The 27324-nt window shown below is 38.3% G+C and overlaps 1 protein-coding gene across 1 annotated transcript in view; it reads right to left on the reverse strand.

Moving 5' to 3' along the window:
* syt6a (synaptotagmin VIa) overlaps window positions 1-26191 on the reverse strand; it is a 186766-nt gene extending 160575 nt beyond the window's left edge. Inside the window, exon 1 of the mRNA XM_038309189.1 lies at window positions 25871-26191. Within this exon, the coding sequence (XP_038165117.1) occupies window positions 25871-26027 (157 nt within the window). The 5' untranslated portion in view covers window positions 26028-26191. The remainder of the gene's footprint in view (window positions 1-25870) is intronic.
* Between the last annotated feature and the right edge of the window lie 1133 nt (window positions 26192-27324).

Consider the following 27324-nt stretch of genomic DNA (forward strand, 5'->3'; position numbering starts at 1 on the left):
CAGCAAGTTGTTTAAGTCTACATGAAATCTATACCCTACACAGACTAATGAAATACTATCTGTAAAATTATCTATGTAAACAAACCTCATCACTTGAGAAGGTAGGTGATGCGGACGTCGTGGAAGACATTTTGTCCCGTAACGCTCGCTGTACTGTTGGGGGGAGAAGCGGTGGGGGGGAGATGTTCATGTTGCTGCGTTCTGCAGTCTGGACGTTAGATGTCGCTGAAAATTACACACTGTAGCTTTAAGAAAAGTTTTTAGAAAGCATTTTCTATATGTATAGCAAAAACTTATAATTTTAAAATAATACAATGTGGTATGAAAACTAAAGGATTTCAGTGTGTACTTTTACCCTCATCAGATAATTTTTACACAAGTATATATACTTTTAGTTAAAGAAGCATTAAGTCGTTTTCAAGAGGAGCTCCCCCTACAGGACCTTTTAAAAATAGCACTGCTGTTAATACTGCCTGGCCTCCACGAGACGCTCACCCAAGAGCTACAGCAGGGTTGGTCTCTAAGAAGCTGGAGGATTATATCACAACCAAACGAGAGGATGGTAGTATTTTACCTTAGATAATGTCTAATATAAATGTTTTGCAATTTTTTTATTTGATGTCATGTCTCGGAGCAATGTCCTGATCGGATTCATGTTTTCCCTTTCTTTCGTCGCCTTACATGGGTTTTCTTTTCTTTGCCTTTTTTTGCCGGCTGTGCCACATCATAAACCTCCAAAATAATGAAATCGTTTCTAATCACCTGTTGGTAGCATAGAGCAAGATGTGTGGCTACTGAAGCTAATGGCTGTATATCGGGCTGCCATAAAGCTGTTCATCTGACTGTGATAACGAGAACATAGCCGCAAGACTGCCATCATTCAGGAAAGTATGCTTTACCGATCAGAGCCAATAGAGGTAGATGACAGACCACTCAGTTATTTCATAAACACTAAGAATGCCATCACAGGGAGAGGATCTATTAAGGTAAACATATAAATTAGTGCTGCTTTAAGTAAAGGGATTGAGAAGTTTTGATGCCTCTAATCCCAATCTGATTAGAGTCCAAATTACAGAGCCATTTTAAACCTTCAGCATAGCATTAAATTAAGGTTTTTAAACCCCGTCTGAACTGAATGAAAGAAGAGAGTGCTGCAGTGAGGTGGTGGAATAGTTAGTGACCTTGGACTGAGAGAAAAATACAGATATTTTACACCTTTATTATTAATAAAGCTGAATCCCCAAGAAGAGCTCTGAGTTTGAAATGCTGGGTAAAACCCAGACTGCTGTTTCCTGGTCTATCTGGAACTATTTTTGTCACATACGAATGGGATTTCAATGATCTTCCACATATGTTCAGCCAAGGAACAGATGACATTACTTGAAATGAGCATCATCGGGGATGTTCTTATTGCCTGTCACTCTTCAGAATTAAAATGATGAGGAAACACCAGAAGGCTTTTAAAAAAAAAGAAAAAAAAGATGAATGTGTTTCCATTTATAATTCTGTTCACAGATGCTCTGACAGAGATGGTGGTTCGTATTTGAACCGCTGCTAAAATTGTGTCTTTTGAGGATTTGTTTTAATGAAAAATGACTCTCATATGGAATGTCATTATTGCCTTCTTCCCTTGAAGTGCTTCTGTGATTTCAGCTAAGTGCTTTAGTGTCTCTCTTTGCTTTTGACTTGAGGTTATAAAAAAAAGACGTGCATTAGATCCTGTTATCCTCCTTGTTTTAAGGTGCCATGCCTTCAAAATCTTATTTGTACCATTACCTACGTCATCTGTTTTTGTTAGACTAAAAAAAAAAAACAGTCTGGCTGATAAAAATCTGTAGAATTAAGAATATTAAAAGGTTTCATGTAATGTTCCTAACAAAATAAAACAAAATTATTGAAATATATCCAATGGGAAAATTTTTCAAAACAAATTAAAGGGTCATTCTGGTCTCTTTTTTTTTTTTTTTGACAAACGGATAACAAAAAAAAAAATAAATCCCTATTTGATTTTAATTTTAAAATATGAAGTAAAAATGTAATGCAATGGATTTCTCTTGTTTGTGTTAAAAAAAAAAGAGAAAAAAATATATGATTAGCAAAATAAAATACCTATGTTGTCAAGGTTAAGTGGAGGTTTTTGAGAACCCAAATGCAGAGGTGAGGTTGAAGAGGTGAGTCTTGTAGATTTAATAAACATCCAGTGGCAAATACAGTAGTGGCAAAAATACAAAATACTGATTAAAAACACACATGAGGAGCAAGTATTAACAAAACAACAACAAGGAACCAACACTGGCTCTGCATCCTCCAAGGACTCGGTCTACCTAGACTGGATCCTTCGAAGTCCTTGAAAATAAGGAGACCGGAAGAGTTTTGGCTGTGAATTCGACCGGGTCTACCCTTCGGCGGGTTTTACTGCCATAAGGTCTGTTGCTTATCAACCGTGAAAGTTGACACACAAAGCAGGAAAAGAATGAAAACCGAAGTTTTTTGTTTATTTATTTCTTTTTTATTGTAAAGTGAACAAAGACTACATTAACAAGAATCCAGAGTGGAATAAAGGTTCCAACCACCGGGAGCAGGAATAAATACAATCAAATGTAATGATAGAAACCTTAGTCAGTTAAATAACCTGCTGCTGTCATTCTGCACATCTCTGATGTTGCTGCTATTTTCAAATTACTGTAAAAATGTCCATAGCTGCATATCGGTTATTTATTCTCCAGTTTTATATTGTTAAAACACTTTACAGAATTGCATTGTTTGTTTGTTTTTTTTAACTCTTCCCTATTATGTTATTCTTATATATTTTTCTAAGGTCCTCATTTGTGTGACCATTTTCAATAATCTTTCTGCTGTAAGTCTGCCCATTGTGGGACAATAAAGGGATTTTCTATTCTATTCTATAAAAGGGGTAGAAAGATATAAGTAAATCTAAACAATGCATGTATAAAAAAATCAGCAAAATCTCTAATATTCAACAACAACAAAATCTTAGTTAAGCATATTGTGCAAAACAGCAATAAAGATAAAAATCCTATCAGATTTATAGTCCCCACCCTGCAGATATATTAGAATCTGTCCTTAAATTCCAGCCAAACCCATTTACACAGTAACAGATAAAAACCTTTAAATAAACCAAACATTCCTGCCACATATCTGACTCAATAACCATTAAAACAACTATTTTATTTCATCTCAGACGGAACTATTCACTGACTTGTATTATATTAAACTGGACTTCCAATTTTCACCACTGTTCGGCGCCAAGTAACCTTTCCTCTGATCACGGCTTGCTTGGTCTCGCAATGAATCCTGGGTAAACCAAGGATACCGAGGATACATCAGACCCGTCCTTCAAATCAGGCAAAAAGAAGGGCGCATTTTAAGGCCGCATAACGAGGACTCTTAGAATCCGACCAGACCTCGGCGCCGCGCTATGACATAATCGTACTTCGAATCTGGCCTTCTACGGACGCGTCCTAGGTTTTCGAATAGAGCAACTGAGTGGCTGCAGAGGTGGAGTATAAAAGGGGAACAGAACAAAGGATGGACTAATGAGCTGAATAAGGAACAGGTGTGAGAAGAACTAACTAGAAGGAAACCAGGGAGAAGGAAACAAGCACAGGGGAGCAACAGAGCGTAACTACAGACTGCTTGAATATAATGGAAAATAAACCACAGATCAACAAAACAGAATAACTAATAACAGAAAACTAAAAACTCAGAGCCCCAAAAGGGGAAAACCATGACATATGTGACACAAACACTTCTGTCTTCAGAAAGAAAAACTCTTGTTTTAATTTAAAGAATATAAACAGCTGTTTCAGGACATAATCAGCTGTATCAATTAAATATTGCTGCATTGCAGCTGTAATATTAACTGCTGTGGTTACAGATCAGCTCTGTTCTGTTATGAACCTGCCTCCCATGATGCGATTGGTCCAGCCAGTTTGGTTGGTCATGCTAGGGGTCAGTGGGTGAAGAACTAAATGTAGTTTGAAGAACTTTACTTTTTAGAGTCATTTTTACTTTTTTGCTCATTGAAATATAATACAGTACTCAAACAAAAACTAAAAAAGTTTTCCCATACCTTTTTTAACAAAGGACATTAAAAATCGCTTTGTAATTCTATTTCAATTTTCTGTTTTTTAAAACAATAATCAAACAGCCACTTGTTTTTATATTCTGATATTATTTTTTAAAAGAAATATCAAAGACCTAAAGGTACACCGACCTAGCCTCGTGAGACCATCCTGATCTCGCGAGCTTTCAAGGTTTCACTCGCTAATCAGTCTGGAGACTCTCCGTTGAAGAAAATTTGGAGCCGTTCACCAAACGAACGTCCAATCAGCGTTGGCTTTGAGGCGGGTTGAGGTGTGACGCAACGAGAAGCACGACAGTTCAGTCTAAAGAACATGGCGGCTTCAGCCGATGAAACTAGCATTAGCGTGGCTATCGAGCAAGTTTTATTGGAATTACAGAGTATTTCTTCACTGAAAGAAGAGCAAAACACTGCTCTGGAGGCTTTTCTCAGAGGAAAAGATGTTTTTGCTCTTCTCCCGACTGGTTTCCGCAAGAGTAGCCTGACTTATGGTTGTGTTTTTTCGTAGTCGGTTTGTTAGTACGTCATATGCTTTGTTGATCTGATTGGTTTATTTGGCCCGTCTATCACCAACATAGGCCAATCAGCTAACCAGTATTTTCGCCCCTTCCCAAAATTATTTCAACGGAAGGTTTCCAGATGGATATGCGGAGCAAATCCATCTGGCGGAGTCAGGTTAACACCGACCCATTATTCACAAACAGGGGTGTCAAATGTATTTTGACTTTATTCAAGTAGAAGTATAGATACTTCTGTTTAAAAAATCAACAACTGTCTAATAGCTGAAGTATCAAGTTAAACTTTTTAGTCAAGTAAAGGCAGTGTTGGGCAAGCTACTTGTCCAGTGTAGTGAGCTAAGCTATCAGTTCCTCGACAATAAATTAAGCTTCACTACACCAAAGCTACCACCTAAAGAATTATAGCAAGCTAAGTTACACTAATGTGTTAACAGTAGCTTAACAACATCAGAAGCTACTTAACGTTGTACCAACCTAATATCAATTCAAAATGAGTCTGATGCACTGGTTAAAACATTTATTAAAGATCAGCCAATGACATATCACAAGTATAAACATTGCTTTATAATCAGCATAATAAAAAAAACTAAACTATTTACTAGTAGACAAAAAAAATAAACAATCTGCTGTTATTAGAGCCAAATGAAAGGTACTGTGTAGTGTTCTACACATTGAGACATGGCTATGAGTTTGCATTCAATGGACATCTCTAGGGAAAACAAAACCCTACAAAAGGCATCTTATTTCTTTAGGGTCTCCCTTAGAGAAAACTTCTTCAGACCTCAATTAAACAGTCAATTCAAGTAACAAATGAAACTGTTTACAAAAAAGGTGAAAAAATAAAGAAGCTAATTAATATATATACATTTATGTCTCACTGTATAATTTAATTTCTACCTACGTATTTATTCATTGTATTTTGGGGGGTAATTAATTGAATGCTTATTTATTTATTGAGCATGTATTTATTTATGTATTTATTTTTATATATGGGAGAGCTGTTCCTCCATACCTAAAAAATCTTATCTGTGCAAATAAGCCTTAAAACATCTGAACACGTACTTTTTATCAGAGGATTCAACAAGTTTCAAAATCTCTGAAGATAAGGCGCTCTGTCTCCTCCTCTATGCTGTGTGTGTGCCTCTGTGTGTCTGTGTGTGTGTGTGGGTGTCATTCTTTGAGTTCCACTGCAGTACGCATGCGCATATTTCGTAGACACAGACAGGAGAGGCAGAATAGAGGCTCATGCATGAATGTCCAACGAATAACTCCGATTGTTGTTTCAAAAATAGAAAACCTGGTTTCATTACTTAGTTATGCCATGGATTTTGTAGCGTGGACGCTACGTCGCTACTTGATAAAAATAATAACGTCACCACTGGAAAGTTACTTGATAAATAAAGCAGCGACGCTACGGTCAAGCTACTGGAAAATGTAGTTAAACTAATAGCTGCACTACTGCCCATCACTGAGTAAAGGTGTGAAAATCAAAGCTGCTTTTTAGGACTAAATCTCAGGCTGCACATTATGGGCTTATACTGCACTACCCCATCAGGGGAACATTTTTCTACAGTCTATAATTAGTACGACTTAAAGATGTTTCCTGTTTCAGCTGCATATTCACCCAGACTGTGCTCTATTGGGGAGCAGACACTTGTCCCCAGTAGAGCACGCGGGCCCCACGATGTGCTAAGATTGATTAAAAATGCAGACAGACACCCACGTCCACACAAAAAAAGTGCTAAATTGATGATGTACTGTACAGTGAATATACTTTTCTTGATTACAATGTCATGGTAGTCAAATAACATTACAGGCAATTTTATCGCTTGACTGTGAAAGAGTGGGGAGTACCAAGATGGCAGAGGATGACTTCTGTTTTTTCTGCCTATCAGCAATCCAGTGAATAAATAGAGATCAGTGACATTGCAATTAGATCACAATTACAATCAACTTCCCTGAAATAAAGTGATAAACAGTTTGACTGTATGTCAGAGCGATATGCCATGTAATACATGCAAATTAGTTAAAAATTATAAACTTCAAATATTTTCTTTGATCTTTTTTAATTAGTAGCATAAGAGGTTCCCGTTTTGTTATTTTTTATAAATTTAAAAATGAGTAATAATGAGAAAGAAAACATTTTTTTTTGTAATATTTAGTCAGTATTTTATACAGCTGGTTCAATAAATTGTTAAAATATAATAATGTAGTTGTTTTTGTTTTTTTAATTCAGCATATTCTACAAAAGATGTTTAGCCTTTAATGTTACGGAAAGATTCCCTTGATATATAGGAAAAAATTATTTTTTTATTTTTTGGTCGCTTATAGATTAATCATTAGTTGATTGTTAAGATTAATCAGTTTTGGATTAATTAATCAATTGGTAATTGCATCCCTAGTCCCGACCCCCACTTTGAAAACATCTGATCTAAAACAATTTAGTACGGAATATAAGCAAAAATAGGACAAACCTGGCAGATATCTCTTACATTTCCGTTGCTCTGTGCATAAAGGCAGTTAAATGTTTGGTGTAAATACACTGAATGCACAAATGAAATGTTGGAATGTGATCTTATATACTAATGGTTTCAACAATAACAACACAAGCCTTTGAGGACTGGCGTTTGGTCTTTTCATGGCAGCTGAGACAGACGTTTTTCCCTGTGTTATCTCTCACAACAGGAGCAGGCTGTCTCTAGCATTCCTTTGTGGTCTACAGTGAAATGTTGTATCAATAAAATGCCAAGACAGTAGCAAGTGGGTATGAATTATTGAAAGCCACCGTGGTTCATGCTAATCTCCCCACAGCAGTTAATTTAATGTTCTTGTTTTTTTTTCTTTTTGGAACTGACCTGCAATGCACCATTCACTAATGCAAATATCACAAATAACACAGAGGAGCGGATCAGCGGGAAGGAAACGAGTGATCCGGCGGATGCTAATGTCCTCCGCCGGCCGAAGTCTTGCTCAATAAACCTGGAAATGAGACGAGCTTGAAAAAAATGCAGCAACGAAAAATGAGCCTCGTCCTTTGAAGCCCACACACCTGAAGAAGCAGCTGATAATGAGAGGAAAATCTGCAAACAAGGCTGACAGCCTAAAGGGGTGAAAGGTGCATTCGGCCATTAGGAATGACACAAGGCTTAGTGGATGTGCTTTGTAACCTTTATCGCAGCTCGGGAGTGAATATCAATAACTTAGCAAGGCGCCTGATCTGTGGGAAATGTTCTCTTAGCAGAGTGTGAGACACAGAGCCGTGCTTTTATCTTCTGCCGTAAGACAGCAGGTCTTTCCTATAACAGCAGGCAGGGCCAGCATATTACTTTGATTGGGATAAAATCAACCCAGTCTTGATTCAACACAATGGTCATTATAGAGAGGCTTATTATTGCCTTGCCACATCTACAAGAGGGAAAAGAAGTCCCAGGGCTTTCTAATTATTTGTTTTCATTTCATCATAATCGGTTTGAAAATACAGAGGGGGGTTATTCATCCATCGGCAGGGGGAATTTGCAGGGAAAATATAGCAAGACAAGATGACTCTAGAGGGCTCCTGGTAAAAAAAAAAGGGCTCTGTGGATCTGTGGAGTAAATTTTGCATCCTTTTGCAAGCAAAGAGGACGTTTTCTAAATGGAAGTTTGAATGAAGGCAAAGGAACTACCCTACACAGACTAATGAAATACTATCTGTAAAATTATCTATGTAAACAAACCTCATCACTTGAGAAGGTAGGTGATGCGGACGTCATGGAAGACATTTTGTCCCGTAACGCTCGCCGTACTGTTGGGGGGGAGAAGCGGTGGGGGGGAGATGTTCATGTTGCTGCGGTCTGCAGTCTGGACGTTAGATGTCGCTGAAAATTACACACTGTAGCTTTAAAGGTATACCATGCAACCGGTGTTGATTTTCCAGCGATGCTCCCCCCAGAGGGCGAAGGTAAAAGTGCACTGTCGTAAATATGCTCAGCTGCTCTCCTGGTTTCTCCGTCAAGCCAGGCGCGGTTGTTTTGAGCTTAGCAGACATGCGAACGCAACGAATCACCATGTCTACTGCGGTAAGTGACTATTTTGTTCCAATTTTCAAGTTTGAAAATTTAGCATGTTTTTCATACATTATTTGCTATACATGTGTCTAAATAACAAAGATTGTAGTTAGCCAAGTTCTCGCCGTAAAGCAAGACCGACTCTCGCGATGCACGAGACTTCTGAGCCTGTGGGTGCGGGCCGAGGGCTCCTGCAATTGGAAGTACGGTATTTCCCCTACAGACCACAAGGGTGGCCGAGAAAACCTTTGTTCGACCTGAAATGACTAATTTAATCATCCAAAAACGTTATGGAACACATTAATTAACGGAAAAATGTTGCATAGTATGCCTTTAAAAGACTGTCGCTAATACTTCTGTCTCATAAAAACCAGTGAGTCGGACCAATGACATGCCAGCAGTTTTTTTGGGGTGGGACACTTTGGAATGACGACGGTAAAAAAGGCCTTGCCAGTAGCCTGATAAACCAGACTAAATGTGAGATTAAATGGGTGATTTAGTTGGGCCCCGATGAATCACACATCGGAAGATTGTTAATGAGAGGAACCCGTTGTTTTTCAAATCCATGTCTAAGCCTATTGTCAAACACTCTGACCAATGAGCACAACTGACTGTGACGTAGGAAGCACGACAGAAAGCTGGTGGGGGAGTGTAAACAAACAGCCTGTCCGTAAAACGGCGAATAATTCCTTCTTAAAAACGAATCAGCGTAGAGCCTTTTCCTGCTCACGTTTCAACAAAAAACCCAAGTCTAAACCTTCCAAAACTGATTCCAAAGCTGAGTCAAACGAGAACTGTTCAATAGTTGTTGCTATCTTACTTGTTGTGCTTTCTCCAACATCACACAGCTTTGTCATCATGCCCTCAAAACCCTGCCCACTTTGCATCCAAAAATTCAAAACACATCTCTGCATTGTGATTGGCAGTTCTAGGGCCTGGGGCATTGATCGAGGCTAGACTAAACTCGCAGGCAAAAATTATTTTGGCCGCTGGCGGGTGGGGCTAGTTTACTAGGCTATCTTGCTGGGTCATTACAAACCTGTCAATACTGCAATTGACTTTGTTTTAGCTAAAATAGCGACAATGTCTCGTTTAAAAAATAGAAGCACTTTTTGCATCCGTTTGGATGCTTGGTGTTGGTGAGCAGAGAGATAGCGCCTACCTGACAGACTCTTAGATGGGGAAGAGTGGTTATTTTCCCAAATGAGGTCATAAAGGGCATGATTTGGAAACAGAACATTATGTACACACATTTAATTAAGAGGTGGAACAAGGCAGTGAGAGGGGTTAAAGGTTTTTTTGTTTTTTGTTTTCATTTGTGAACCTCATATGTAGGTTTCAAGACAGTAATTACTGTTGAAGATTCTAAGTCATGGTCATTCCATCCATCAATTTTCCATAATTTTCCCTCCCAGCTTGGGTCGCTGGTGTCTATCTCCAGCGGTATATGGGCGAAAGGTAGGGTACACACCCTAGACACGTCGCCGGTCTATTGCAGGATGTGTACCCCACCTAAATATAATTTAGAGAAGCCAATTAACCTAACAGTCAGGTTGTGGGAGGAAGCCGGAATACCCGGCGAGAACCCACGCATGCACAGGGAAAACATGCAAACTCCATGCATAAAGACCGTAGGCCGGGAATTGAACCCGAACCTTCTTGCTACAAATTATCAGTGTTACCCACTGTTCCACTGAGAAGCTTGCATATCGTTAAAAAACAAACCGCTGGACTTTTCGCTTCCCATTCAAAAAGCTTTCTTAATTCAAAAGGTCTGGAGTAGCGTTGAAGCCTTGTTATGGCATAGAAAACATGCAAATTGAACCGAAAACAGGTCCATCCCTTAGTAATGGGGAGTCATTAGGTTGTTGTTGGCCTGGCTAAACAGGCGAAACGTTTTGTTTTTTCCATGCAGGGCGAAAAAAGACTTAAAAATACAGATTATAGTGTGCAACTGTCTTCAGGGGGAAAGTAAATAAATTTAACATGGAAGTGTTTTTACAAAATAGTTAGCACCATGAGGTCTGAATCTTATGTGGAGAACTTTGGGTACAAGTTATTTTTGCAAATGAAAAGTGTCCTGAACCATACCCCAAATAAGTAGAGCGGTTTAAATCTGCAGGATTTTATTTCGTTTTTCTAGATGCTTTTTTATTCATTTTTTATTTTCACTAAAATCTTTGCAAGCCCCAAACCCAATGTTTTGATTACATGTTCCATAAATAAAGTGTTTGTGTTTCAAAAGCTGACTCAAAGGTTTCATGGCAATGTGTCTGTGTCTTTTTTTTTTAAATGAGGTACTTTAGCAATGCAATAGTATCAAACAAATTGATTAATCTAGATCAAATGTAGTAGAAAAGGAAAAGAATAAGAGGGCTCTAAAGTCCAGAGTTCAACATTATTAAAAGTCTGCAGTAAAGCTTTGACAAAGCCTTGCATAAACAAATGCTTAAACTGTGGGAGTGGAGTGGGCCGGACTCCAAAGGAGTTTGTAAAAGTGATAAGGTCATTATTCAAGTTAATGAGGTCAAGAAGGGTATAGCTAAACACATAATTAAGAGTGACAGATAGATTTCTGCACACTTATTCTGAAATGTGGTTAAGTTTTTGTCAAATAAAATGCTTTAACAGGGGACCAGGAAAATAGGATAATATCCTTTTATGTAAAGACACTGCCATTTTATTTCCTGCTCAATATTTTTTAAGAAATCGATGCATAAGATCTGACATGTTCATCAAAGGCCAGAAAAGTTTAGTTTAACTTCGTCGCTTGGATAGAATTGCTCATTCTACAGGTTTGTTGTTGTGTCTGTGGAACCGTTTTCAGTTCCCTATGAAATATTCAAAACAAAAAGTTTCATTTGAATTATTTTCAATGTATCTTTGTACCTGAATTGCGGCGTCTGAATTAGGGACTCTGTTTGATGTTAAAAATTTGATGTTGAAACCAACAGGCTGATGCAAGCAAAGACAAAGGTATATTCTCAATACACTCTGAGAATCAAGCTATAAATGCTTTGATGCTTGAAAAATAACTGAAGTTTAACTTTTGACTCAGCTATCGCTTCAATTATTAATATGTTTCTTGGGTGAATACCTAAACAGAGCATTTTTGTGGCATTCTCTTGCATCGAGAAAAGAATACTTGGCAATTTTTATGATGACTTACACTTATTTGTGGTCACTATCCCGCTGCATTGGCCTTAATGCATGCTAAATTCACAGCAGCATCTTTTTTTGTGAAAACAGTATGGAAGGCTAAATATGTCATGGAAAATGTTTTTTTTTATGTGTAATGAATAACTGCACCATTTAATAATAAATCTAAAATTATCAAAATAATGTACCAATATGACATGCAAAACTAAATAAGTAAATTTGCCATGAAATAATGAAACATACATTTGAAATATACATTCAATTATCGCATTCTTTATTTATCAATATTGAGACATCTGAGTGGCAAACATTATGATTATGGATTATGATTATTATTTTGGAAATGGATACAATATGACTACTGGCCATGACCCATCCCTTCACACGCAACCCTGATAGACTTTCAAAATAAGACTCCGGGGACCCTACAAAATAAAAGCCCCTACATTAAACTCATATTTTTTTCCCCAGCATATGGCTCAACATTATGACGCAAACTCAACCACTTTTTTAAAATTAGACTCTAGGGGGCTTTTCAAAACATGCCCCACAGCAAATTTCAAAATAAAAGCCTCCCATTGCTACTTTATCTACTGCCCTAATAACAGGGGAAAAGAGTGATTTAACGATTGGAAAGTCATCAAGTATCACTGCTGGGTCTGACCCTTTTCTCAACACACAACCCTGCTAGACTTTCAAAATAAGACTCCAGTGACTCTACAACATAAAAGCCTCTATATTATACTCGTGTATTAATTGATGCAAATGGCTCAGCATTATGACCCAAACTCTACCAGCTTGTTTCTATTAGACTCTAGGGACCTTTTCAAAACATACCCCAGAGCGAATTTCACAATAAAAGTCTCCCATTTACACTCTAATACAGCATCTATTCACCCAATAACATGGAAAACCAGTGATTTCATATTTAGAAATGGATTCTATATCACTGCTGGGCATGACCCTTCCCTTGACACACATCCATGATGGACTTTCGAAATAAGACTAAAGGGACTCTACAAAATAAAAGCCTCTTCCTTACACACACTCATTCATTGTGCCGTATGGCTCGTAGCTATGACCCAAATTCAACCAATTTCTTCAAATTACACTACCAAGGCCTGTTGACCACACACCTCAGTGCATATTTCTTAATCAGGTTCTAAGATTTACACTGTAATAAAGCATCTGCTAACCTCGTAACATGCAGTCTATGCCTGCCAACGGTGCTTTCATCACCACAGCGGCTCGTTACATGCAGGTTAGTTTTTTTGATAAATTCAGCTCCTTAAGTGGTATTGGCACTCTTTCTATAAGCTTCTCTCTCTATCCTTACTCTGCTTCTCATGGCCAGTCTTGCACATAGGTTTGTAGATTTTCAATCCTCTAAGGATGACACTGTTTTCTCTATGCTGATCAACCGACACGTTTTAAATCATTTCAAATTGTTTTGCCAAGTCTTGACATTTCCACATATGATTTCAAAATTTTGATACTTATTCAATACCATCTTCCTCAACATTTTACTTCCCATCCTTAAGCTACTCATTTTTTCTTCAACCAGATAAGACTAAAGTTTTTCTTTGTAATTTCTTTTCTGATTCAACTAATTTAATACTTTTCAGCCTATGCTGTGAACTTTGGCTTCATTCTGCTCTCTTTTTGGACAGGAATTAAGCTTTTCTGTTTGCTGCCTGACATGTTTCTGGAAAGCAGGTGGAAAGCAGGTGGCCCCCCTTCAAAATTTCTTTAGAACTTTTCCTAGAAACTTGGGAGACATTATGTAAAGACCCTTCTCGTGCCCACATTCAATACATTTTTTGATCATGTATGGTTTGGCTGTGCAGCTTTTAAGATGAGTCTGTTTCTGCCATTTTACTGCCAAATGATTCTACCCTACAAAATCTTCAGATGATTCAATTGTTTTCTGCAGTTTGAAGTTTCTGATAACTTCATATCACATTTTCATATGTTCTTCAGGTAATTTCAGCTTTTTCCATTCAGCAGAAGCTTCCCACTTGCTGTTTCTCCGAAAGAGCTTTTTCTAGTTTCTCTTGTTTCTCTCTCATATACAGATTAAAGCTATATTATATAACTTTTCTTAAATAAATCTATATCTGTCACCAAGTTGTGAAAATATGTTATGAGATAATTTGTTGAAAAAAATAGATTGATCTCCTTCACTTCCTCCCTGAGCTACTAGTGACATCTGCAGAAATACAAACCCCACTGAAATACGTGCACAAAAGCCTAACTGACTTTTGTCAGTTCTAAGACCCTGTTGCTGGATCAGATGGTTTGTTTTTGACCAAGCAGTGTATTTCTCTAGTTAGTACTGGGAACATGGAGAAAAGGCAGAAGTGCTTAATATTCTCACAGCTTGTCGGTCTCATAACATACTGTCACAACATAATGACCTAAATATGTAAAAAAAAAAAAAAACTATATAACCTTTATACCTGCCATATCTGATAGTGAAGCACTGCAGAACTTACATTGCGCTGTATGCTTTCTTCTCAATGTTGCTTTACAAATATATTCTTTGTGATTTAAATAGCCGAATTTTATAACCCATGATTTGGCCGATATCTTATCCCATTCTCAGACAACCACTTGTGACTTTCAATCGAAGTGCTGCAGCCCGCATGCAGGTGAAAGGGGGTGGGCGTGACAGCGATAAAAAACAAAACATGCATTTACCAATGAGACAGGTTATTGCTTGGATTTGAATCCAAGCATCCAATAGAAAGAAGGATCTTAAAGAAACTGATAATATTCTGATGATTAGCGTTATTTCCACAGTTGTGGTCTTGACCGGTCTTGAAATAAAATGCAGAGTCCTCAGCGCCGAGACCGAGACAAGACCGAGACCAAATGCGGTCAAGTCCGAGACGAGACCAAGACCATCAAAAAATGGTCTCAAGACCGGTCTCAAGACCAAGACCGATCTGGAGTACTACAACACTGTTATTAACTGCAAAAATAATCAGCAGATCAATCAATCAACTAGAACATCTGTGGTTGCAGTCCTGCTGGTTAAATAAGAACAATAACTGTACAGAAATTAAAGTACAAAAGAACAAGATCAGTTCTGCATCAAATCTGTATGAAAAACATTCAAACGGTCATGAAGCCCCTTTTTAAAACATCAAGCCTCATGGTACTTACATGGAATTCAAAACATTGCATAAAAATGTAAGCAATATGAAATGCTAGATCTTTGAAATGTAAAGATGCTATAAATACGGTTTAATACTTCCAATTTCCTTCTGTTAAATATTCAGTATTGCGCCTGTTTTCTGGCACTTTAGCTTCTGGTGCTCACCGGTAAAAAATCTTAGATACATTACCAAATCATAAGAATGGCACATTTAAAATGAATCTTAACTGAAAATAAAATATGAAAGACTCTTAATCAGCTTCACATTTTCCTTGGTTACTCATCCAAGTGACTGCCGATTCACAGAATCAAAGTCTTCTGCCGGCGCTCGGCGCCAAAGAACTTATTTCATTCAAGTCAATAAAAATATTCTAATTGCAGCTTTTCTCTATGTGAGTCTCACCAGGTTAAACTAAAAATGTGTTGAGCGTATAATTAGACATAAGCAATGCAAAAAATATTACAAAAGTATGTTAATAAGTAAAAAAACTACACTACAGGTGATACTTTAAAAAAGTAAACGAGCAGTGTCGATTAATCCAAAGCTGCTTGGCAACGGGAACAATAAAAAAAAAAATCTTAAAGCTAGGGCTTTCAAAGTTAACATATTAAGGCATATTAATACAACTTTCTTTTAATGTCATTCATTTTTTAAAGCTGATTAATGCATATGCTGTCAACTTTCACTTAACCTTAACCTTACCGTGCTGTCAACCTTAACTACGCTGTGATTTATAAAGTATTTTCAGTTTCTGATTAGGCTGATTTTACAATTTCTTAAGATTTGCAGAGAGCTGTTTTCTTTACCATTGAAGATAAACAAAGAAAAAACACACTAAAAACACAGCAAAGGATGATGTTGAAAACAGTTATGAACTACTTAAGCATTTATTTATTTGAATAAATGAACAACATGAAAAATGATCCCTTGTTCAGAAATGGCTGAAGATAAGCAGCAACATCAGATGCATAACGAATATTTTTGAAAGAATGAGAGCAGCAAGAAGGTTGTGGGTGTTAATCTTACTTTGTGGACTTTGCATGTCCTCCCTGGCCATACGTGGGTGCTCTCTGGGTACCCCGGGTAAACTGCATCCTCAGGGGGTTCCAGAACGTCTCAAGCTTCAAAGCTGATGATTCTATCTTGTAACAACTGTTCCGTTTGTTGATGATGGTATAACGGTGTTGGGGATGTTTTCCTAGCACCCGTGGCAGCTATCAAATCTACTTTTTTTTTCCGCCACATGAGTATTCGTTGCTGACCAGGTCCATTCCTTAAGTACCAAAGTAAGTTTAATTAAGTTATATTAAATCTACTTACCTTACACTTAGATGCCCTCCAAAGCTTCCCGATGTCAACCTTTTTGTGTAAGTGCTTTGCAGAACTTTAGTAGCAACAGTAAAGATGTTGAAGTCAACAATAAAACATGTTGTTGTTTGGTGTGAGGGATTGCCTTTGAGTCAATGAGTCAAAGCAATCACCTGGTTTTCCTCAGATAGAAAACTTTGAATCAATTTGACTGTATAATCTCATTGAATTGTCTCTGTAAAGTGGCTTGAGATGACATGTGTCTATATAAAAAACTGAATTGAATTGAAAACAGTGTTAAAAGCATCTTTACAAACAGCAGTCAAGGGTCATTTATATGTTAATAATAGCCTGCAATTAAGTTTAGAACTCTTACTAAAGTATAAATTAAAACTTTGAATTGCCTTAGGCTATGAAATAAAATAACTTATTGAATAAAAAAAGTAAAACCTCAGCCTGAATTACCAACCTCCAGAGTGCATTTCCTCTATGCATTGTAAAGATTGTGAGGCCTCTCCTCCAAACAGCCATCATATTATTATTATTGGTAACAGTGGTTTGAATATATTATTTCTTTACTTTCCTTTTTTAAAGCTTATAGTTAGAGTGGCTCAGATTATTCTGAGCTATCTCTATAGTTATACTGCTATAGGTTTTGACTGCTGGAGGACATAGGGACCCCCATTTCATCATTCTGATTTATTCTGTCTCTATTTTCCCAATCTGCAGAATCTGTTAGTTCAATCTCTAACATCACGCTCTCTCAGCTTTTCCTCAGAGTAGCTTTGCCTCGTCTGTTCCTGTTTGGCTGTGACTCCATCCTGGAGAGAAACATCAGCTGTGCTGCTTCCATCAACACCCTTGTTTATAGATGCTGGAGATCGGCCTGTTTTCCAGTGTGGTCCTGTTTCTCTGACTGTGACTAACTGGATGTGCTCTCTTCATCCTCTGACATGGGAGCTGGCTCGGAGCTCGTCTGCCTGGCTGTGTGTTTCCTGGACGGGGCCGCCTTTTACAGCTGCGTTTTGTATCTCTGTTTCTGTCTCCTTGAACCCCAGTCGGCCTCAGCAGATGGCCGCTCACACTGAGCCTGGTTCTGCTGGAGGTTTCTACCTGTTAAAAGGGAGTTTTTCCTCTCCACTGTCGCTGCAAGCATGCTTACTGTGAGGGATTGCTTTGAGTCAATGAGTCGATGCAATCAACTGGTTTTCCTTAGATAGAAAACTTTGAATCAATTTGACTGTGGGATCTGGTTGAAGTGTAAAGTGCCTTGAGATGTTTGTGAATGTTTTGATTGTTTTGTGAATTGGCGCTATATAAAAAAACTGAATTGAATTGAATTATTTATTTCTTCTCAAGGCCTGTAGATTAGTTTCCCAGGGGGAACTATAGAAGCCCCCATTTGTGTTGGTCTCTACCAGTAGACAGTGCTCTATGGCATGCTGGAGGGACAGTTGGAGATGTAATGGTTCAACAGAGTCTCACTCAAAATTGATCAAATACTGATGCTTGGTCAAGCCCCTGTTATTGGGGTACCCCTCTCCTCATACCTTAGTGTTTCTGATTTCCTGATCCTGACCCGTCGTGCCTCTCGAGCTCTGAGCCTGCCTGTTCCCATCTGAACGGTTTGCCTGGACTGTTTAACCAGGGTAGTCAATCACACCTTCATAATCATCCGCCGTCAGATTATCGTGGTCACTAACCTGTGTTTCTCTCCTGCAGAGGTTCCAGCCTTAGACGCCATAGCCTCTGCTACTGAAGATCTGCAGTCGGTCTTTTAAATTAATGCTTTTTGAGTAACCCCCCTGTCTGTCTGGCCTTGAATACTGGGTTCTCTGTTCTTTGCAGTGACATACTCTGTACAACCAGAACTAGAACCAAATATAGAGAAGCAGCATTTAGGTCCTATGCTCCACTTATCCGAAACAAACTCCCAGTAGACTGTAACAGTGCCAGGAAAAAGAAGTTATTGAAGGCAAAGTTAAAAACCCATTATTATAGAACTGCCTTTGACTGTTATAAGTTGAACTGTTAACTGAGGCCCTGTTTTTGTTTTACTACCTACTTTTATCATGTTTTTATCTTTACTTGATTCGATTCTGCTTTAATTTTTCTCCTGTTTTATTGTTTAATTCATGCAAAGCAATTTGAATTTTCCTTGCACTGAATTGTCAGCCGCTTCAGATGTTATGATCACAATAAATGGCCGAAATAAGCTTCAAACGCGGTAAAAAAAAAAAAAAAAGAAGGCAGGCAGGATTTAAATAAAGTAGATTAAAAGTTTAAAGTAGGTAAGTAATAAATAAAACTTAAGGGTTCAGATGTGGCCATGGCAGCTATTATCGACGATAAGTGACCTACTGGGAGGTAGAGAAGGTGAAGTCGGACACCATTTTATAGCCACTAATAACGGCCTGTTGATCCCATCCTTAATGGGTGGAATTGTGCTATACAAACAAATATGCTTTCCTTGCCTTCGCCCGCATAAGCCGCTCCTTGTCCCATGAAAAAAGTCAGTACGACCAGCTTGGGGCCAAATATAGCAGGGCCAGCTTGTCAAAGGTTGTTATAAAGAATGGGGGAAATTAACCAGATCCACCTCCTCCCACTTATTTCATGTCAAAATATAAAGTTTGTATGGCAGGAATCATTCAGACACTGGCTTGGTCGAACGTCATGTTTACCAAATTGCAGCTTTTGTGTATCAGCACACTGTCAACTCTGTCACCATGAGTATTTATAAGCTTCAAAGCTTTTCAGGGTTTGGCGTTCCTGTCTACCACATTAGACTCAACAAAATTCCTTTTTATGAGAAAAAAATAAGAATGCACCCACTTCAGGGTCATAGCTAGATACTGTAAATCAATACTAATTTTATTTAGAGATGGGTAGTAACTAGTTACATTTGCTCCGTTACATTTACTTATGTTTTTGGAAGAAAAAAAAATACTTTTAGAGGTAGTTTTAAAGCATTGTACTTTTTTACTTTTACTTGAGAAAAAAGTGATAAAATATCAACTCTTTTTCCTGAGTAAAATCTCTGGCTCCTCTGCACCGACACTAACTTAACTTAATAAAAACCAGCTTGTTTAGACAAATGTCCATTAAGGAGAAATACTTTCTCTTTTTTATATAGTCAAGGGTTAGTGGTTAAATGATATTTGTCCTTCCATCCATCCATCCATCCATCCATCCATCCATCCATCCATGTTCCCAGGCCAGCCGAGAAACATAGTCTCTCCAGCGTGTCCTGGGTCTTCCCCGGGGCCTCTCCCCGGTGGGACGTGCCCGAAACACCTCACCAGGGAGGCGTCCAGGAGGCATCCTTACCAGATGCCCGAGCCACCTCAACTGGCTCCTCTCGACGTGGAGGAGCAGCGGCTCTACTCCGGCTCTACTCCGAGTCCCTCCCGGATGACCGAGCTTCTCACCCTATCTCTCAGCCCTGGCGGAGTCCAACTCTCACCGGAAACGAGCCCGACTTACTGTCGGCAATGCGGACCAGACTCTGACACCGGTCATACAGGGACCTGACAGCCCGTATCAAAGGGCCCGGCACCCCGTACTCCCGGAGAACCCCCAACAGGGCCCCCCGAGGGACACGGTCAATCGCCTTCTCCAAGTCCACAAAGCACATGTAGAGTGGTTGGGCGAACTCCCATGCACCCTCCAGGACCCTGCTGAGGGTGTAGAGCTGGTCCAGCGTTCCACGACCAGGACGAAAACCACACTGCTCTTCCTGAATCCGAGGTTCGACTATCCGACGGACCCTCCTCTCCAGCACCCCCGAATAGACCTTGCCCGGGAGGCTTAAGAGTGTGACTCCTCTGTAATTGGAGCACACCCTCCGGTCCCCCTTTTTGAATAGGAATAGGAATTTTAATTTGTACATTTTATAACTCAAAAATGTCTTCTAAAGTCTAAAAATGTCTTAATTCCACCAAAATATGTGGATATATGGTGTTTTTTTTTTTTATCTCATTCTTTGTTGCACCAAATAAAATATTAAATCATTCGTTATGATCATGAGAAGTAAATCGGTTACTTAGTATTTGAGTAGCCTATTAAAATATAATAAGCTACTCAATAATATATAATATAAAATACTTTCATCTTTTAATTGAGTAAAAATATGATGACGTAGTGTGACTTAGATAAATACAAGTTTTCGATACTCTATTTACCTATTATCATATTCAAGCAGAAATAAGTAGAAGAATAGCTTGTTGGTGGAGGTAAAAATGTGAAACTTGTCTGTATATGGTCTGCATTAACAGATAAGTTTATTATTTTACTAAAAGCAGCATTACCAAGGACAAACAGGACATTTCTTACTTTATAAGATCTTGAATGCAGCACTAAGAGGTCCCTCCTACAGAGAGCAGACAAAAGGCTTTGCTCAGGTGATATTTTAAGGACTCATCTGTATAGCCTTAGACTGGGGCCATGATTTCATCATATTCAACCACTTACCATGCTTTCAATTTCACCCATAGTTTGCTCCTTTATCTGCTTGTAATTCAAAAAGCAACTCAACATTATCAAACCCAGCCACTGCAACCAATCTGCATGCCTTTTGAATCAAGTTGCAGCTTTCCTTACTTTGCAATCTACATACAACTCTTATCTGCAAACAAAGCAGAGGAGAGAAAAGGAAAAGAAAAAGATTTGCTCATAAAAAGCTTTAGGTTTGAACGGATGATGCGCTACAACCTTAACGACCGTTAGAACATCTTATGAAAGAAATAACACTTGGTATGGCTTTTTAAAAGGACTCATTTTAATGCAAAGCACGGTCCTAAGAAATGACTGAATGATTAATCTCTTAATTCAACGAGAGATAAAGTGTTCTGTCTGAGTCTATCTGTAGTGTCATTTAAAACAGAAGTATTAAAACTGACTGTCAGTTTGTTAGCTAATGAATGGTGTCATTTCTCAATAGAGACGGTCTTAGTGTGTGTTCTTAGTCCACCTTAGCAGAGGTGGGTTGAGTACCTAGAAAATGCTCTCAAGTAAAAGTAGCACTACTTTGATACATTTTTTACTCGAGTAACATTAAAAAATAGACAAATTAAATTAAAAAGAGAGTAAAAAAGTACTTGGTAATGTCATGATCTTGCCTGTTTGCTCTCCCTTAATTAGTAATTTCTTTCACCTGCCGTTTACACTCCCTGCCTCAATTATAATTTATTCCTCTCACCTGTTTCCTCTTGGTTATATCCAGTTCAGCCTGAGTATTCAGGGCCAGATCATTATTTGTCTTTCTGTTAGCCTGTCTGTTAGTTTGATTCCTTGGTTCATATCCTGGATCCTGGCGGCCAGTGGAAAGAGGTTTTTGTGTTTGTCTCGTCTCCTGATCATCCACTGTTCCTCCCCCGCGGAGTCTTCTAGGTTTTTGGCTCTATATGTGGGGAGGTTCAGTTTTTATCAAAGTAAGCCTGGGTCCAAGGAGTAGACCAGTTTAAAGGTCCTGCATCAAGTTCTGGTTGCACGTCCTGTCTCGGCTACCCTCTGCCACTGAGCCTGCTCATCTGCACCTGATCCTGTCTGCTCCTGTTCGTGACCGCCTGGTCATGCTTCCGGTCCCAGTCAGACTATGAACCTGGATCCTGCCACCTGTCTGTTCCAGCCTGATCTGGATCCTATTCTGTCTGTTCCTGTCTGTTCTGGATCCCAGACTATGATCGGCTTTCCTGCATAACCTCTGGAACTGCAGCACTGGGGACACTCTTGGACTGGACTATTAAACCAGAGTGTCTGACCTGTTTGTTTGCAGTAGAAAAACTCAAATCTCTTTGAAAGCTGCCTGTTGGATGAGCGCACTGTGTTCCTGAGCCGAATCGAGACAGACTTCTTCTGCGCAACGAAACCAAACTAAACCCCGCCCCCTCCATACCACTGGGCCAACACGTAAAGATAATTTCCACTCTTTTCATCTGATGTTTAATAAATAAATAATATAGGTAGAATAGATATTTCACATGTGTTTGTGTTTTATCTGAAAGAAGTTTTTGATTCAGCTGCTGATGGTTTATAAGTAGGAGTTCTGAACTGAATGCTAATGCTCAATGAGCCTGATTAAACGATTCATGCTGTGTGTTACTCTCTGCTTAATTGCTCTTTTTCAATTTGTTTGCTAGCACTGTTAGTGCCAAGCTACCTCATTGGCGACCCTATGGTTGCAGCCATGTTGTGAGTCTACTAATCCCTCCTATTTCTAGCAGGCCCACCCCAGAAGCGGATTCCTAACCCACTCTTTCCAGTGTCACTATTCACTGTTTACCATTCACGGTAAAACCAGGGGATACTTCACTGTTCCGATTGCATTTAATATCAAAGGGTTCTTATTTGGAGAGAATCTTATTTCTAATTTTTACACAGTTAATGTTGTTATATTGTTGCTGCAAGCAAGGAACACATTTTGTAATTGAAAAATAGAAGAAAAATGCATTCCAGGAATTAAGCGTTGTAAAAAAAACGTCTTAAGCCCAAATGCCCCCTTTCAAGGGGGCTTTAGTTCTTTTGCAACAATAATAAGCCTGTAGCTGAGTAACTCTGAGACTAACACACACTTATCAGTCCAAATCTTCATCTGAGATTTCTCTACAAGACCATCAACTTCATTCTAATATCCACTGACATCAGCTCCCACACCATGCATGAAATGAGAGCCAACAAGACTCTGACGTGTCTGATGTTAAACACATTAACAAAACTCTGATTATTTGCAGCTGACATCTCAAGAAATTCCCCTCAAAAACACCAGCAAAACCAACAAAGCACATAAAACCGGTCCTATTTGGCTGTTTTTTTCCATCAAAAAATGTTTTCTGAATAAAAGTCAGTTTCTAAAATACTGTACATCCAGCAAACATTTTTTTCTTCTCTCTGTATTACACTACAGCAGTTTCTCAATATTTGGAATCTGTGCGTAAATTACAAAGACCTCTGCTATTCTTGCGTGTGCTTTGCGTGAGCTTCTGTCTATCTCAAATTAGCAGATATCATTGAAATCTGTAGAATGTGTCTTCTCCAAAGAGCTATGAAACTTACTGACTTGGAAAAAGGGTATTTAGATATGCTTTGTGTATATATATATATATATATATATATATATATATATATATATATATATATATATATATATATATATATATATATATACGCATATGTATACAACACACATTGCACACATAGAGTGCTGAAATAAAAGCCAAACTATTCCAAAATGGCACAGTAGGAGTTAAACATCTATAACCTTTCAATTGCTTGCTGTATGGGCACCAAAGTTGCTCTATATGTCAGTTACTAAAATTCTTTATTTGCAGTTTGTTATGTTTATTTCTTTCGTTACAGGAAAGTTTTGTATGTATATGTATGTGTATTGTTTTGTTTTTGGCCATTTATACATTTCTTAATCAGGCCCAGAATAATTTACTTCCAAAATCCATTTTACTACCAAAATGTTTTCCTTCCAATTCATTTTCAGGACCTTTATGTCAATTGATCGCAAGATTAGCAGTTAGGGCAGTGTATGCAAAATACTTTACATAACAAAAAAATATTAAGAGCAAGAAATTCGCTGTTTTCTTAGATATTATTTTTTTCAAAAAATTTTTTTCCAGTTTTAGTTAAATATTTTATCCTTTTGGATTTTTTATTCATTTTGAAAATATGCTTTTGATTGTTTTTTGTTTGTTTGTTTTATTTCCCCTTACAAAAGATGTTATTTTCTTGCAAAAATAACGCAACAAAATTCACTCCATAGATTTTTTTCCCTCTGCCTGTAGATCAGTAAATCCTGTTTAGATCCTGAATCAGAACATGATCCACTCAGGTTCTCTTCTTTAGTAAACAGATTTAGTGTCAAAGCTCTATTTTTAATTCTTGTCCTTTCCTCTGTGTCACAGCTACCTCGACCTTTTAGTAGATATGTGCAGTCAGCATGAAAAAAACAGAACTTATTTGTAAAAAGAGGATGTTATTTTCTCCAGCTGCAAGCAGCACTATGGGTGTATTTTCTCATAAATATATAGATGGATGCTTTTTCATTTTAAACACACTTAAAGGTGCTGGTATCTCATTTCAAGGGCTTTGTAAATTGGACAGATGCATAAACTTTGGATTATAAATGTTCTTAAACCACAGTCCCATAGCGAATAAGCCTGAGGGTCTGTCTGTGACTAATTTCTTAAATTTGTAATTAAAAGAAAGCTTTTGACACCACTGCTGGAGGTCGCAATCTATTTAATCTGTAATTAAATATTTCACTGCAGTGGTGGGTTTCTCCATACTATTCCTTATCTGCTCTCTGTGGGAATCCTGCTTTGTTGCAAAGAAAAATACATGCAAGAAGACATCTTCTACAACCCCCCAACCAAGACATCCTCCACCATTATGAGAAGCAGCTTGTCTTTAGCCTCCACGTGGCAGAAAGGATTTACATCAGTAGCTACATAACATGCAATGGCATTTAGTGTCCCCACAGCTCAATGGTGGACGCCACTGGCTCTGTGATTTACGTTCGATGCTTCCGTTGAGGATGATGCGAGGCGACAGTAGATTTGGTCAGGATTGGTGTGACAAGCCCTGTGTGAGCAGGAAAGTATTTCTTGAAGAAGCAGCCAGAAATAATTTTTCCACTGTAGCGTGCACCTGAGGATAAGGGGGAAAACTTTTTTTTTGCACCTTTTCTTTTTTTTTCTTAGATAAACACAATGCATCTGATCTGAGCTTTAGGGAACAGTAAGCCGTAGCTCGAGAAAGGAAATAAAAAGGGGAAAATATTAGCAAACAGTCGTAGATGAGATTTATGCAAACAATAATCTGATTTTCTGACAGGCTTCAGCTAACAGCTGTTCTGCTGCAGTTATTTTTTGATGAAACCAGATAGGATCCTCCAATCTACTAATCTCAACATGATGAAAGCTCATGGGGGCATGCTTTTATCAGTCTTTAATACATTAACGCTCTCATCATCTTTTTGATCTTACTGCATTTTATCTGTATTGTAAAAGGAAATTAAATAAAGTTGCTTCTGCTAGAAGAAAAAAAAAACTGAAACCACAAGAGCAATCATTTGCTAGATTATACAGAGAGCTTACAGTAAAGTAGCTGCACTCTAAAAATCCACCTAAAGAGCCCAAAGCATGCTTAAACCACACATTCACACGTGTAAATCAGCTCATGAATAAGTTAGAAGTCTTAAGTGTTAAACACACAAAAAACTACTGTGTTTAAAAGCTGCACTTGTGTTCAATTGTCCAGTGAGGCATAAAAAGAGGCATTTTTTTGTCATTATCCTTTAGTTTTAGTAGTCTGGACAACATCGGCCGGCGTCGTCTCAGCTCAGGATGATCTATAAATCCTACACACGTTTTCTCCCTTTGTGTCACACCTATATATTCCCTTATTTTCTAATGTGTCTGTTGGTGGTGGGGGTCACAAAACTTATTAAGGTTACTGCTTTAAGCATTCCCCAGAACCTGGCTGAGCAAACATCTGTGACCCTGCATGTGAGAGTTAAAATATTACTACCTTTCACACAACAAACAGGACAGTTTGTCTACTTACCTGCGTCTTTGTGATCAAAGCCCTGACTGGTCAATATGAAGAGGAAATCCTGACAGGTCTCCTGATCCAATAGGGTGCTGTTGTGCAGGCAGAGGTCAACAATTATGGTCACAGCTTTCTGACAGACCATGTCATACTCCTCCTGGTCAGGACTCATGCTCCCAGCTGCATCCTCAGACTCGTCTGCTCATCCAAAGGGGACTAACGCACGCACACACACACAGACATCCAAACACAAACCCACTCACGCTGCCGCTCGACATCAAGATAAATGTAACTTGTCTCCATCCACAGCGGATTCTTCTCCTTCATGTACGCTCTCTCTCATCAGCGTTTTACGCACAGATACGCTCACTCTTGTGCATGTGTGGGTGTTTGCGCTCTTCAGCACCGGTGCTTGTGTAGCTACACTGTTTGTAGATGTGAATCACATTTGTCCCCCAGGTGATGTAAGGGTAGAAATATTGCATCATATCTATCCTACTTAAGAAGCAAAATAATGAAGAAAAAAACTTCATATGTTGGTAAATGTCAAAGATTCGTCCCGACCTGACCTGTGCAGAAAAAAAAATTATAATAGATAAATAAAATAAGATAAAGCATACCCACCACAATGTCCACTAGAGTTGTTTTTTTCTCTCGGGTTGACTGATACGGCTGGTCTCTAGAGTTCAGAGCGTCTCGTGTGATACATTTTCCCCTGGAGGTAAACCACCTGTGACTGCTGGGTCTCCCTGTCCCCAATGACAAAGCTCAAGATGAGTTCTGTTTACAGCATGTAGAGATGATGTTTGAACTGCTTCGGAGCTGCTTTGGAACTATAAATATATACATTTCTTTACAAAGAGACACATTCTTATTCATATTGAATGGCATTTTTCATTAAGTAAAAATATAAAAATAATATTGAAGAATTGGGAATTATTTGACCAGAGATGGCAAAAGTACTCACTTTCCGTACTTGAGTAAAAGTACAGATACTTGTGTTAGAAATACTCTGGTAAAAGTGGAAGTACTGATTAAACTTCTTTACTCAAGTAAAAGTAACAAAGTACAGGCTTGTAAATTTACTTAAAGTATAAAAGTAAAAGTAGAAACCACTTTTTTTATGCCGTTGCCTACATTTTAAATGGATGTCTGCCAATAGGACTAGATCTCCGTTGTGTTCATTTTCAATCATCTCGTCGTCCATACTATTATGCTAACGCCACCGCCAATTCAATTCAATTCAATTCAGTTTATTTATATAGCGCCAAATTCACAACACATGTCATCTCAAGGCACTTTACAGTTCAACCAGATCATACAGTCAAATTGATACAAAGTTTTCTATCTAAGGAAAACCAGTTGATTGCATTGACTCATTGACTCAAATACAATCCCTCACACTAAGCATGCTTGTAGCGACAGTGGAGAGGAAAAACTCCCTTTGAACAGGAAGAAACCTCCAGCAG

Source organism: Cyprinodon tularosa, unplaced genomic scaffold, assembly GCF_016077235.1.
Source record: "Cyprinodon tularosa strain WSP-4 unplaced genomic scaffold, ASM1607723v1 ctg66, whole genome shotgun sequence".
Lineage (NCBI taxonomy): Eukaryota > Metazoa > Chordata > Actinopteri > Cyprinodontiformes > Cyprinodontidae > Cyprinodon > Cyprinodon tularosa.